Source organism: Watersipora subatra, chromosome 2 (assembly GCF_963576615.1).
Source record: "Watersipora subatra chromosome 2, tzWatSuba1.1, whole genome shotgun sequence".
NCBI lineage: Eukaryota > Metazoa > Bryozoa > Gymnolaemata > Cheilostomatida > Watersiporidae > Watersipora > Watersipora subatra.
In genome coordinates this window covers 44,064,385-44,079,608 of record NC_088709.1, presented here as the reverse complement: position 1 = coordinate 44,079,608, position 15,224 = coordinate 44,064,385, and the positions used below count along the sequence as shown (strand labels likewise).

General features: G+C 36.6%; 1 protein-coding gene across 2 annotated transcripts; it reads right to left on the bottom strand.

The window, feature by feature from the left end:
- Window positions 1-3,056: 3,056 nt before the first annotated feature.
- Window positions 3,057-15,093, bottom strand: LOC137386861 (argininosuccinate synthase-like). Of its 2 annotated transcripts, none has more exons than XM_068073040.1 (11): window positions 15,025-15,093; window positions 14,659-14,827; window positions 14,490-14,555; window positions 14,236-14,360; window positions 7,787-7,982; window positions 6,682-6,874; window positions 5,777-5,861; window positions 5,303-5,499; window positions 4,084-4,240; window positions 3,839-3,941; window positions 3,057-3,459 (listed from the first exon to the last, which is right to left on the bottom strand). In XM_068073040.1, exons 2-11 carry the CDS (start codon window positions 14,812-14,814, stop codon window positions 3,367-3,369), a joined length of 1,371 nt encoding a protein of 456 aa, XP_067929141.1. In that variant the 5' UTR covers window positions 14,815-14,827; window positions 15,025-15,093; the 3' UTR covers window positions 3,057-3,366. The 2 variants fall into 2 exon arrangements, with proteins under 2 accessions (XP_067929141.1, XP_067929140.1); XM_068073039.1 differs by having other exon boundaries at window positions 15,015-15,049.
- Between the last annotated feature and the right edge of the window lie 131 nt (window positions 15,094-15,224).

Below are 15,224 nucleotides of genomic sequence, written 5' to 3'. Positions count from 1 at the left end.
TTAAAAGGTGTTTCTACATTCTTTTAAATTTCCATATATTAAATAAAAGTATTATCAATACCAAAAAGATTCCAACGCAATCAGCTCTCAGGAGCTTATAGAATTTATGTAATGGTTAACAGGAAATAACTAACTACTCGTAAAAATCAAACTGATGTCAAGGTTCTGTGAGATCACTGAACGGTTATTGTTTGGTTAGCGACGAGTATATTTTATGTTTGCTACTGGAAGTGATGAGCTCATTGTTACAGAAACCAAAGAAGGCTAGTAAAAACAATTTTAAAACTGTCTTTTCATTGGCTATTATACTAAAAAATGTTTAAAAACTCGTAATTTTATACAAACTGTCACAAAGTGAAAATGGCATACATGCTAGGCCTGTCCTGTCAAACCTCAGCCTGTCTGTTCATACTTTTGTACCAGATTGTACAAAAATATTTGTTTTATAATTTATTGGTACTCGTTTGTCTAAAAGTCACCTGAAAACACAAGTTACCTGGTAATAATGAAATATTGAACAATCATTTATTGACCAGATAGAAGGCCAGTTATGGATAAACATCTAAAAAGTGTATTTACATTCTATTCAAGTTCTATATTAGAACTAAAATTATCTTTCAGTGACTGTACACATTCACTGTACAGTCACTGAATTAAAAAATTGAAGGTTTTTTGCTTATTTGAGAGTTTGGAATCTGATGTATCTTAAGCTTAGGATGAACTTGGAACAGATTACGTTATTTACATGTATTTTACTGTTTGTATAACGTAAAACCCTTCTAACGTAAATGTTCTCAGAATAGATTATTTACGTCGGATGAGCGCCTATTGTATGTTTATTTTTATTTTGGTACCACTTTTAGCTTTCACCAGTAAATATTTTCCACACTAAAAAAGTTTGATCCTAAAAGAGCTTATAGAATCCATGGAACAGTTGATAAGGAAGTCCTCCAGTACACAATGATCTCATACAACTAACAACTTGTAAATTCAAATTTTAATATTGTGTGAGATCATCAGACCTCTGTTTATAAATCAAAGCAACTAAGCACAGACAAAATGCATAATGCACTTGCTAGACCTTTTGTTTTTAACCACGGATAAATTGCTTCAAGTGAACAAATTTGTTTATTCTCTTTGAGGGCTGACGCAGACATATTCACTTGGCTAATTCACCCACATTATCTTTACCGAAATCAGCCCGTTCACTTCATGCTGTTCACAGGTCAAAGCAAGGATATAAGCGTTAGTGTACATAGTCCACTAACAACACTCTTGCGAAATTTGATCGTATCAATGCCGGTTCATCTAACACTGTTGCAATTGTATTTTTCATATTAAAAGGAGGGGAAGGGGTGGAGGAGGAGCTAAGGCTAAGTTAATATCTTTGAGTTAAATTATTCAAGTCTAACATAGACAAGACTCTGTTTTAAATATTTTGTAGTCTGACATGCAAAACTAATATTTATTAAAACATTAAAAAGCGGACTAACATTTCAGGTAGACAAATATTTGATCCACAAAAACCGTATATCAAGGCGAGGTTATGGTGGAGTGGGGTGATGAAGTCAAGGTTACATTTCTGCTGCTGAACATCCTGTGTAAATTGCAATGTGTGTACACCTGTAACATAAGTTATTCTAGTTTGTGGCTTGTTTACCATTGGTTTACGCCAATCGAATTCATTACCGGTAAAACAATAGCATTAAATTAACTCCACCATCTAGGTCCTTTCAAGCGATTGTTTATGGAGCAAGCAAAAGGTGTGGCACAGAATGGTCACTCGATAACACTATTGAAAATGAAATGCGTGATTACAGGGAACTACGACAGTTCAGTCGTTAGCCAATCAACTGAAGCGAATCCAGTGCAGCGGACCGCTGGTGAGTATGACATACAGAGTCTGTGCACTAGATGTCTGTTTTTACATGCAGTTTTTGTCCATTGATGAATGAGGACTGCAAAACCACTTGTGTAAACCTCCCTTTACTCTCTGTTGATAATTACTGCAATGAATCATTGCTTTCATAAACAGTGGAAAGTCATTGAGTAGACACTCTCATGACGTAAACCTCCTTTCACTCTGATTTCACTTGACGTAAAAAATTTGTGTCAAGTTTTTGAACCGCATTCCTTAAGAAATTCTATATAAAGTAAAGCATTAGATCGATGCAAGTGCTCAAATTCGATTTGGATAACGCGAGTCCCATAGTTAGCCTAAAAAAATATCGATTTCTCTCTTTAAGACTTGAGAGAGAAAACGATGCATAAATGTATGTACTGTATCTCCATCAGATATGCTAGTCTCCTAGTGGTTTAGTGAGCTGTGAGAGATCGTCAGATGTATGGAAAAAGCACTGAGAATAAGTAGATGTACAAGTATTCAGAAGTGCCTAAAGGTGGTTGGTGCAGGTGCTAGATTATCGACCTGCCAAGCTGAATAAGTTGGAATTGAAAACAATTTTTTATCCTAATCCTGCTAATCCTGGCTTTGGACAAACAGATAGACACTTACTATGGAAAAAATATTTTTGTTCTACTTTGCTGTAGGCATAGAAAATGTTTTTCAGTGTTTTTTTTGCAGCATAGACCTTGCTGTCCAGAAAAAGGAAACAAAGTTGGTATTGAACGTGTGTGATCCCTCAATGTTAAATTACTGTAACAATAGACCCTAAACCGAGCGAAAGTGATAATAAAAAGAAAAGTTAACCAATAAAAACCAATAATACTACAGTTAGTGTAGCCATTAAATTATTCAATTAGAAATTTATGTTGTTTTTTCCTATTTAAAGGCCCAAAATGATGAGTTTGGGACCAGCTTAGAGCGGATTACGCAATTCACATGTATTTTACGGTTTGCATAGCGTGAGGTCCCTAGATGTAAACGTTCTTAGAAAGGATGATTTACGTTGTATTTAGCGTCTACTGCATGTTTAATCTTATCTTGGTGCCACTTTTAACATGCCATCGTAAACATTGGCATAAAACAGCCACTCAACAGAAGATGCATATACATAACACAGTGTGATATGAAAGTAAGAAGGCAATTGTCAAGGTCAAGTTACTTGTCTTGTTTATTGAGATATAATATCTATCCCTAATACAACACAGCTAAAAGTCTATGTACTAAATGAAATACTCACAAACATTCTTACTTCAGTAATTTAAACAGACAATCTTACAAAAATTCAGAGATTCATTAGAATGAGGGGAGATCTCACAAACTCTGGAGCCCAGACTAGCAAAATGTGATGAGAGAATACGGAAAGTCAAATGGACTAATACTAAATATGTTAATATACGTATTGAGTATTTACATAGTAGCCTACCCACTTTATTAATTGTTACATAATACGGGACCAAATGCTAAGCAGCTATTTCCTGGCCATTGGATGGCAGCGCAGTTGACTTTTTTACTGGTTTTATTGTTCCGTTCTCACCGGTAGAGTGCTCAGTGATCTGAAAAGGTAAGCATAGCCTGTGTTTAACAACTAGTCATTAGCAGGTGATAGAGGGTGCTATGATGAAATGAAGAAAGTAAGGAGTGCATAACTCTCAAGTGGTCATTGCATAGAACTCGGGAATTCCCAGCTAGCCACATCATGGATGCTCACTATTACAGTGTAGATGGCTAAGATATCAGGTTTATTTTTACATATCCAAGCATCGTCTTAAATAACAATTTTTCTCTCACAGACACTGAAAGACCATAAATTGTGGGTTCTATAACAAGAAATACAGTTAATTGCAAACTTTTACAAATGTTACCGACTTGATTCATGAAACATGAGCTCATCAGCGCATTATAGATAACAACATAGCATAGTTTAAAACCTACCCATTCTTTCTCCCTCAACCTCTGGTACTCTTGTAGCCTCAGAGCATTGCATCGGATAAAGCCATTAGCGTCAACGGGATTGTAATTGCCTTGCACATCCATGCTACAACAGCCAACACAACCGGATATACTAGTCTTCAAAGCATACCAAGTATCAATACGAGGTATAGACAAGAGTAACTTAAACAGTACTAGCAAAAGAATAACAACTGTTATAGTAAAACCAGTCCCTCAGTTCCACCCACCTGACCAGTTCCTCACTGTATAAACTATTCGGACTCTCACGGGCCTTGATCAGCACTTGACCTTTGTAGAGGTCAAGGGTTACATTGCCGTCCACAAACTTTTGGCTCTTGTCTATGCACTCTCTAGTGTATTCACACTCCGGGCTGTACCAGAAGCCTGCAATAAACAATGTCATAACTGAGAGGGCCAAGATCACAGACGGACAAGAAATATTGTTTTATTTGCTGAATTTATTATTATTACTAGAACCCTGGAGTGCCTTGAGTGTCTAGTGTGCCATTGGAGATTCTCAGGTGAGCCAAAAACGCACCAAGAATAAATATGTTCACAACTATCCCTCACTATGGAATGCAAACAATTAGATGGTAGCCTGCCTAGCTGCAAAGCTGAGTGTTGCAAGTTACAATCTCGAATAATACGATATTTCTTACCTGCAAAAATATAAATAATATTTTTCCTACCTGCAACAGTGGCTTCGACCAGATGAACAGACACGGACAGCTTTTATTGCGATATTAGCAGTCTTATAGCGTTTAGAGCTATTTAAATTTTCAGCTTTGCAACTACTGGTGCATTCGCAATAAAAAAATGTCAAGGTCACTGCTAAGACCATGTAAAGAAGACCTATTCTAAAATGGTTAAGGCTGTAGATAAACTTTGCGAGATTGAGGATTTTGGAAAAAGTAAGACAATGCGATACCATGAGTTATCTTCTCTTGTTCTGAGTTTGTACTTCATAACAACAATAATTGGTTGAGACTTGCTTAGTGCTTGTTCATTACAGCCATTACAGCCTCTTGAATCTGAGCGTTTTAATCACGATCGTGTTTTGTCGATTTTAATCTTAAAACATCCTGGCAGTCAGATCACCTCAAACATCAAAAACAATCACAAATGATAGAAAAATACCGATACTTTCTGATAAAATCTACAGAGATTTTGTGTAAGTTCATCCATCAATGATTCATGATTTTATTTTCTCATTGTAATGTTTATTGAGGTAGGACAACTCTCATAAGGCTGGTGTGAAAATCGAACACCCTTTGTGCTGCCATCTTTTATCAGCCTTGACAAGTTGAACTCGCCCCCCAGTCCAACTGATCACATGATCGGCATATCGAAACAGACATTATCTATGGACTATGCAGCTTACACAAGGTAGAAACTTGAATGATTTTGGCTGATAGATTTATGAAGCTAATATGAAAAAGCACAAACCTTTGTAGACTTGTTCAGCAAACCGGGTGCTCAGATACTGTTTGAGGACTCGCAACTCCTTGTCCATGGTGAAGGTCTCTATGTCTATGTGGGCATGGTAGAGGATGGTGAATCCAGGGGTTTCATACAGACCTCGCGACTTCATGCCGATAGACCTGTTTTCAACTATGTCTATGCGGCCAATACAATGTTTTCCTCTGTAAACAAAATCAAATTTGCAATTTCTTCTAGGCTCCCACCATCAACATCAACAAGTCGTACATTGAAAAAAGCCTTGAAGGCTTCTTCCAGTCATGACTTGACTACCAGCAAACTTAGGTTTACTCGACTACCAGAGTGCAAAAATCTATACATAGAGAAGAAAAACTTTAGTCTAGATTTAGGAGATGAGAGCTTCTTATAAGCCACAACTCAAACAAACGATAATTTTTGCAATCCGAAAGAGGGAAGACAAATCCAAGATTTAATACTGACCCCAACTCATTCAAGTAACCAAACAGTTCCAGTGTTTCTGTGACTTCCTTTCCAGTAGTATTATTGGTCACTTTAACCGGTATGCCTGCAACAGCACACACAAATTCATAGAGTAACTTTCTGGTAAGATATTTAGTAACAAGTATAGTCTTGTAATGTCTATGATAAGACAACTCCTAATACGTTTGTATATTTATTATATTACATAAAAATTGAAGAGATGGCTATAAGGTAGAAAAGCCTAAATAAAGAAATAACTAACTGATGTTGCCATCAAGCTTGTGAGTGAATTAACAGGAATGACATGCTGCTGAAGATGATGTGAACATTTTGTTTCCCTTTTTTAAGCGGGTTTGGAGTTGCCTGCTGCTGACAAATTCACATCCTACGGTTTCAGCGACGCGGAGTCACACTATGTAGATCTTTCCCAGACTTGCAATGTACCCATCAAAACAAAACTTGTTAAAGTAGACTCGTTTTCGGGTCACGATCATTTTTCAATTTATGTGTAGGCCTAGTCAACTAGTTGCGCTAAGCCAAGATGCGATCATTGCCTGATCGCATCTTGGCTTAGCGCATCTGATTTCTAACTAGTGATCATTGCCTGATCGCTAGTTTGCAATGATGAAAACTTTTTATCTTCACTGGGAGAGCTTAGCCAAGTATTATCAATTCGGATCCACCAGCAAGCATTTTTATGATGTCGAATATTACTCTTACAACGAAGTCTCCACACAAATTTAGTGAAGCGAAATGTCGTCAAATGCATTTGCATTTTAACGTTTCTACAATTCAGAATGGAAGCGAGTCCAAACCCATAAGAAAGACTGTATACAATCATCAACAAAGGGCAAAATGTAGGAAAAATCAGCATATCAAAAGAGCGAGGGTTACCACTATCGTACCGCGTTTGAAAGAAATAACGATTTCATCTTTGACATCAACCGCCTTCTCAGGGTCTCTGGTCATTTTATAGATTCCAGTGGGTGGCACCAAACTTGGGTCCTCCAGGATACCTGACTCAAAGGAGATGTGCATAAGATTTGCGTCCATCGACCATGGCTCCTTTGGTGTAACTGGCAGCTCAATATTGTTATCCTACAAACGCGATCGGAGGTGTGAGATAACAACTTGCAAACTTCTAGCATATCAGCACTCTTAGAAGTCACATAGACCTCTAAGAGGTTACATAGACCTCTAAGAGTATCTGCTTGTGCTAGCACCAGTGGACCATTGATCGAACCATGAAAATGTTGCTCATGAAAAAAATTGGTCCAGATGTATAAATCTGGTTACCAAGCAAGTGGTTGTCGATTTAAAAAAAATCATCTCGCAAAATGCCTTCCGTAAACTGTTAAATATCGCTATTCTGCACCTTTAGCATGGTCAGACCTCTAAGGTACTGACTTATATTTATCATTATTGTACTCATTTCAAGTAAAATAATAATAGCAATTTGATGAACAGTAAAACAATTTTTAATAAAATGAATGTAAACCTTAACGAACTATTAAACACTAAACATAATAATTAACTTTTAGCAACTAATTTTACATACTCTGTAATAAAAATAGAGCACAACACTGCCATATGAGAACCTAAAGGTAGGCAACTGAGTCAGGCATGTGCCTACAACCATAGTGAAAAGACTATTTTTACACAAGCCTAGTGAGAAATACCCTTATGTGAAATGAGACACATGAAAGTTTTGCAGAAAATCAGCAATATTAAAACCACTCATCAAATGCTTTGTCAAGTAGGCTTTTACAGACACAAATGAACAGGAAGAGAGAACAGGAAGTGAAAAACCTTAACAGTATTTTCAAACAAGAGAAAACAATCCCTAAGTTCCAGTAATAGAATGATAAATGAACAGGACAATATACCGATAGATGTATTGCAGCTCTATGTGCAGTGGCAGCAAAAGAATCAACCTTTTAATTTCCCGTCTCGGCTGCCAACGCATGTCAACAATTGAATAAGAGACATACTATAAGAAAGATGTCTTACATGAGCGTATGCGAAGAGGTCCTTGCGGCCTTTAAAACGATTGTAAAACTCGGGGTCTCTCCAAGGAGCTATAATGGTTATGTTACGGTTGAGGGCGTAAGCCGACAGCTCAAACCTTATTTGGTCATTGCCTTTTCCAGTCGCACCGTGAGAGATGTACATAGCATCATGCTCCTTTGCCACCTTTATCCATGCCCTGCATGACAACCACAAAGAGTGCTTTTATATATAAGCGGTTTGAGGTCATGAAAAATAAACTGAAATTACACAAATTTACTGTAATATATTTGGAAACAGCAGAGTTACTAATTAAAATCATAGTATAGTATTGCATATCTTTTACCGATAATACTAACAGGGTGAAGTAAAAATGTATTAATAGTTCCCAATACTTCAATGATGAGCATCAATCAGAGAATGCTGTGTAGTCTACTAAAATACAGCTTTATTTTAAAACATTTATTATATTATATTACATACTAGATTAGTAATATTTCAAAATTACAAAATCTGATTCTAAATAAGCCCAAATCCGGCCTTTATATGTCAATACAGTCAATAGACATGAGTGCCCAACATACTAGCAAATCAAGATACGAGCAGTTCGAACAAGTTTCTACTTTGAGATATGAGAAACCTTACAGATACAATCATACCAGATTCTATCTATGGTGGTTGGTCATTTAGTAACTGCCAGTTCTCGACAGCTACTAAATGCACTGAGGCTAACAGTTCATCGTATTTCTGTAAGAATTCAACTGTTTTCAATGAAGAGACAAGCCGCTAATAGCAATAACCTCAGCATACAACCTTCCCAACATGCAATACAAAATTTGAGTACGTATTTTACTCTACTCCCAAAGTAATTTCCAATATTCATAGTTTCTTGAATAACTGCAGTTCAAAAAAAAAAAGTATAAAAAAAACAATATATAAAAAGCTAGGTTAAATTGGTTTAAACTTGACTGAGTCTAAATTACAGTGAGTCAAGTTCTCTATTTCTATCACCACCATTTCCTAATACAATTGTACACATCGGTTATTCTACACTTTCACTTCTGTATCTAATGTGAAGAAATAATTAATGTAGCTTTTAATTACTACTTTGGCTTTTGCATAGTGTAGTTGTCTACATGGTTTTACATAATGTATTTGACCTAATGCAGTGTGAAACTACCTGATGTATTCATTAAGGCGTTATTACTGATTGTCAGGTACTGAAACAAATTAAACGAATTGCAGTGTATTCTTATGAGAATATTTGCTCCAACATACCAATGTTAAAATGTACCAAGTACAATTAGCTTTGTATGTCTAGGACAATTTGCACCTGTCTGACATCCATTGTAATTGAAACAAGCTAACAGACTCGTCTACCTGTATTCAGAGAGTGTGACAGCGGGAGACAGATAGATTGATCGCACTCTCAACAACTTTGTAAATAGAAAGATTAAAAGGGTTTGATGTAATGCTAAAGCGTGAATAACAAAATGAATTTACCGCGTTGATTTGGTTGACTGATTTTGCCCTAGAGACGGCTTGGAGAAAATCTTAACAATCTAATAACAATTATTTTGAAAATATCGTTGCTAGATGTTTTAACAATCTTCTACCTAATATTCGTTCTCTTAACAGAGAAAGGTATTTTAAACATTGTGTGTCAAATCATTTCTTGGGTTTTAGTGGCTGACTGTTGCCTTCTTTGTTGATTTATGATTTTTATATGAAATTTGGAAATTTTTTTTGTTTGCAATGAAATTATAGCCAATAAATTAATATACATGTATATATCAAATTACATACATATATATATAATTATATATATAAGTAATCTTACATAACAGAGACTAGTATATCAAACATTTAAGGATATGAGGTAGCAACTCCAAATCTGATGAAAATGTATTTCTCTATGACAATATGTTGTCTTAGAAATGTCTCATAACTTTTATTATATTTATTCTAGCTATCAAATACTATAAATTTATAATAATTACGAATACCTATTATACTTCACAAAAATGACTGATTTCATTTGTCACTCACATCATATACTTTTTTGTAATATGCTAGAATTATTTGGGTGCCCAGAGTTATATAAATCAATCAGCATCTTAATCTAAACAAACAAACAAACAGAAATACTTGTAATATTAAGAATATTATACATACAAGCAGGAGAGGTCCGACAAGTGAGATCAGTGATATTAGAGATTATGTAAGATGACACCATTGAAATAGCAATCCAGTAAAAAAGCAATGAACACTGTGCTTCCATGCTTTGAATGAATTAGTTGGCCACTATGAACACTATGGAGACTACTGTACTATTCAGCTTATGTAAAATATGTACTATTAACTAGATTAAATTTATGTACAATAGTGCAAAATAATATGTGCCTATTACTGCCAATTTTTACTGCCAATTAAATTAGCCGTGGCAAAAAATCAATTTTGAACATTGGGCTACTGATAGATTAAACCGTTTGCCTACATAATCATAGGAATATACCCCACGAACATAGCCATATACCCCATAAGAACATTATATATATCAGCTTAGAATCAGCCCACACCAACACTATACAATGTTGATGGTCTGCTCTACTACAAGAATTACATGTTTACCTATTAGTTGTAATCCAGTTCTCACAGCTTTCTCTACAAGCAATTTAGTGTAGCCTGTGTAGGTGGCATATATTCATTAAAAACTAGCCCATCCAACTGCACAGACTAATAGCCTCCCGCCAACAACCGTGTCATAAACAAACTCATTAATCCGGACACCACAGACTATTATCCGTTGATATCCGGTAAATACCCGACACGTACTGCTGTGGTCTACCTTCGGCATTCACTCACTAACAAATACCGAGTCAAACGCATAAAATTTGACCACTTAAAATATTCCCAACTAACAGCAGTCAAGAAGAACCTTATTGGAGTTGAATGGCTTTTAAAGGTCAATACTTTGCCATGATATTCAGTGTAAAAAGTTTCAGCTGATCCAAACACAAAGACAATTAAGCAAATGAATTAGTTTGACCTCATGTTGTATGCGTGTAAATGAACCACATGTAACATTGGAACAAATCGTATCATATGGAATTGTTTAACACATCAAACAAACAGAGTGTATAAGTGCTTTTTGACCAACAATCGGCTGAGTTTATCTTGTCCTCTGATGTACACGGTTAGAAAGATATGGTCATCTTTCAGAACGGTTACAAAGATTTTTAAATGTTGTTGCCCTTTTAATGACGCAAGGTAATAGACCTGTCAATTGCATGTGCTCAACCTAGCCTTTTGAGAATTTCTAACAAAATTCTGGCTAAACCTTCTTGGAACTGTATATCAGACACATAAAACAATCACTATTGTGTGATCATTGCAAATTTACAAAAAATAACTCGATACAAAAATAGTTTGATGTATATAAGGTGATTTCCTATCTTAAATTCATCTTGAAATATGCGCTGAAAGTGTCTTAGCTGAGACAGCCTCCTTCGAAAAAAGACATCAACCGACTCGGACGAGTATGCCAACTCATCTAAACCATCAGCATGAAATCAGTTGCTGTGAACGAGGCTTAAGATAACCTGCGACAGATTTGTAAGCAGAAATTCAACTTCCTATGTAAAACCATTCTGTTCAGAGGCATGCCACTCTGACAGAGCAGCCGGTAGATTGAGACACCATCTTATGTAAATTGTAATTATTAGCTAATAATAACCGTAATAAATATCCTCAATTTGGTCAGAGAATCATCTCAAAGGTGTGGTTGATATATCCCACTTGACGTCAAAGACCGTCTGCACTCCATAATCCCTGGTCATTACATCTAAAGCTGAGAATGGAACTCTTGGAGAACATCTCAAACCTTCAAAGCTTTGCCGTGACTCCGGCTGATATAAATGACTGTGATTTCATGCTATATATATTGGTCCTTCATAAATGGTATTTACTGTGATTTCACATTTTTCTATTTGATTTTATGATTTTCATGCAATTTTTGTACTAAACCCTTGAAAGTGCTATCAAGAGAATTGCAAAAACAAATTGGGCGCTTACTTTGAATGACATTGTGTGATTCACTGCGAAGAATGATTTCAATGGCTACTCAAATTGAAAATCAGTTTAGAATCGTCCACTGATCGGGCATAGCTTGATAAAACTTCTCTCTGGACAATTTGGGCTTGTTTACTTTTTTCACACAATCACTATGTTTCCATGACGCTCATCATGCAGATTTGGAGTTGTGTTACCATGCGAATTAAGTGTTTCTATGAACATTTTATGGCGCCTTGTTGAAAAAAGGTAAGGAACTGTAAGCTATAAGGTAATAATTAGGGATGTGCATGTGAAACTCGATCGAGAATGAATGACGGAAGTATTGAAAATGATTAAAATTGAATAGCTGGCGCGGTATTTTAACGCGCATTTCGCAAGTGCTGTTTCCATTATTCGCAAACATGATGTATTCGATAGTTTTGCAAATTGCAAGTCGCTTAGTTTGTGGATTTATGTTGTTTCCATGATGCGGTTAACTTGCGGATTGGCTCAAATTTGTGCATCATGCGTGTCATGAAAACATTCAATGTGATTCTTGACCAGTACGCCAACTCCTCCAAATCATCAACATAAAATCGGCTGGCGGGAACGAGGCTTAAGATAACCTGCCCTATTATGTAATCTGGCCAACTTATTGTGTCTTCAAGATGATAATCACCTTAAATCATGAAATACGGTTACACACGTGATTCTAACTGGCTGTATAGAAACTTGTTGGCAATACAAACTATGTGAAAAGAATACTAGTGAAGCCTCACTAACCTGAGAATAAGCATAAACTATTTTCCCGATAAATCACGCAACAGAACTGCTTGCAGTTTCTTCCCAACAAAGTATATTCACTGTGTTTCACGCTTAGAATGGGCTTGGAGTTCCTCCGAACTCTGAATCGTAGAAACGGCCGAATCTGAACACATTCGATTCCATTTCGCTTTGCTAAATTGGCGTGAAGGAATTTGTTGTGATAGTACATCGACATCATGAAAACACTCACTGCTGATGTATCCTAGTCTATAATACTATCAAAGCTCTCTCAGTGGAGGTCAAAATATTCCAGCATTGCGATTAGGCCACCTGGCTTAGTTGGTCCTACTAGTTGACTGCACATGAATTGAAAAGTGACCGTGACCTCAAAGCAAGTGTACTTTTAAAAAGTTTTGCTTTGAGGGATACTTAGCAAATGCCGCAACGATCAATATAATGCAACTCCACATCGTTAAAATGGCACGATACGAATTCGTTGGCAGCAGGCAACTCCTAACTCATTCGAAGCATGGAAATACATTGATTATACTTCTGGACAAAGAAAAAACACCAAGTACATCTATGATGAGTACATCTATGATTTATGTTATCGAGACACAGAGAGTAACAAGGAAGCCAGCATCCTAGATTACAGGATGTTTTTTAAATTAGTCAACTATGCTATGCACCAGCGGGACAAAACTGTCCAGCTCTCAATGAACGTGTCGTCAAGTGCGCTGAGGAACAAAGCGCCCTGAGCCAGCCAATAAAGACCTTTTATTACATTTCAATTAGGCTAACAATTAACAGCAGGAACAGACACTACTAATATAAAACAGGCAGTTGGGGTTTTCAAAGGGTCACTATACTGGGTAGAATGCCACTTGTTTGTCAGTACAATAAAATGAGTGACACCACGAAAGGCAATGGAACCCATCTGTTGCACACAAGCGACACAACTGAACATCATCTCTGCCCGAACAAACATGAATTAAACAGTAAGATTTCTTGAAAGATCATAAAGCGATTTAGATTATCTGCCTGGCGTGTAAAACCAGCCAAGGTGAATGATCTCGCTGATACTAACAAACTGATAGGATTATAACATTGCATCAGACAACTGGAGAGAAAACATCTCCCAAGAACCTGTCACAACATGGTGCACTTCGGATATGCAACATTTAATAGTAGCTACTACAGATGATTCTCATATCGTTGTAAGCCATACAAAAATGTCTTGGAGGAGCAGATGACATCTGACAATCTTTCATTTTTGTTAGTCCGTACAGGTCTAAACCAACTGCGTACCAAATTTTTGGCAACTTGCCAGCTAACTGGTCTTGGCTTCATGCCAATTAGCAACCGCTTGTAGTTTTTCATTACAGCTCAGTAGTACCTGGCTGTTCGATGTATTTGCTTGGGAGTTATTTGAGTAGTCTGTGTTCGCACGAAGGGTTTGGGGTATAGCATATGTTGTGTTGTCATAACTAATTTTCTCAGGTTTAAAAATGCTGCCAACTTGTTTGCTTTTACAGAGTAAATAAGATGGAGTCCTCTGAGCTCAAACAAACGCTGAACAATACCACTAGCATTATGCAATGTTGTCCAGCCAAGACGTCCCTAGATAGTCTTACCTTGCTATGCAGGGCCGTGCGAGTGCTGTACCATTCATATATCTATCTTCATAGATACCGTTTGCCTGCAGCGCTGGCCAGATAAATTCTTCAACAAATTCCTTTTTTACATCCACCACCACCAGCTGCAAGATTAACCGATTAATCAGGCAAAAAAACGAGGAAGGGCGGAAGGAGAGGACCTCTAAGATCTTTAGAAACTAGGAATCAGACGTTCATATTTACAACTAAATAAATGTCTTGCATCTACTTACTTTTGATCCAAGCATTTCCACTTTGGCCTTAGCGGCAACAAAGTCTTCTATTTGCCCGACATCTGCCTGCAAGTAAAAGTACAAAACTCAATAAAATATAAGCAATCTGTGTTCTGATATGATCTGTTGCAATTATAACTAACATTTAGTCATGCCCAGCAGCACTCACCATGAAGCAAATTACATCATATCCCTTGCTCTTCAGCCAAAGTGCTATACACGATGTGTCGAGGCCTCCACTGTATGCTAGAATAACCCTTTTTGGTTTTTCTTCTCCAATTTTTGCTTTTTTGAGATTTGGAGAATCACCACCAGATGCCATCATCAAAGTATTTTTTCTGTAAGAGCCAACAAACTATACAGTATATATATCCTAAGGCATCCAAGGCTGTAATCAGATATGTAACAGAAAAAGACTTCCAATGATAAAATGCAGACCAATTTGCGCCAATAGAAAAAAAACATTATGAATGAAATCATGCAAAATACAGTCACAGCTCTTAGTGCAGACTAATCTAGCCTTACCTAGACTTACCTAGCCTAACGTCTGCACAACTTGAAGATGTTGAAGAGAATGATGAAAGTCAACGGGTGCAGTAAACCGTCACAATGAAAAAAAAGTAGCCTTAACTTCTTACCAAAACATCGTATGAATAACTTACAGTGTCCGTTCTATAGTAATAGAAACTGGTTTATGAAATATATGCCTTTGATTGGACAATTCTAGCGATGCGT

Coding starts and splice junctions, on each gene's coding strand:
- LOC137386861 (XM_068073040.1), bottom strand. CDS start 14,814: ATGATGGCATCTGGTGGTGATTCTCCAAATCTCAAAAAAGCAAAAATT. Junction 14,556..14,658: donor ATGATGTAATTTGCTTCATG/GTGAGTGCTGCT, acceptor TTTTACTTGCAG/GCAGATGTCGGGCAAATAGA. Junction 6,875..7,786: donor ACCTCTTCGCATACGCTCAT/GTAAGACATCTT, acceptor TCGCGTTTGTAG/GATAACAATATTGAGCTGCC.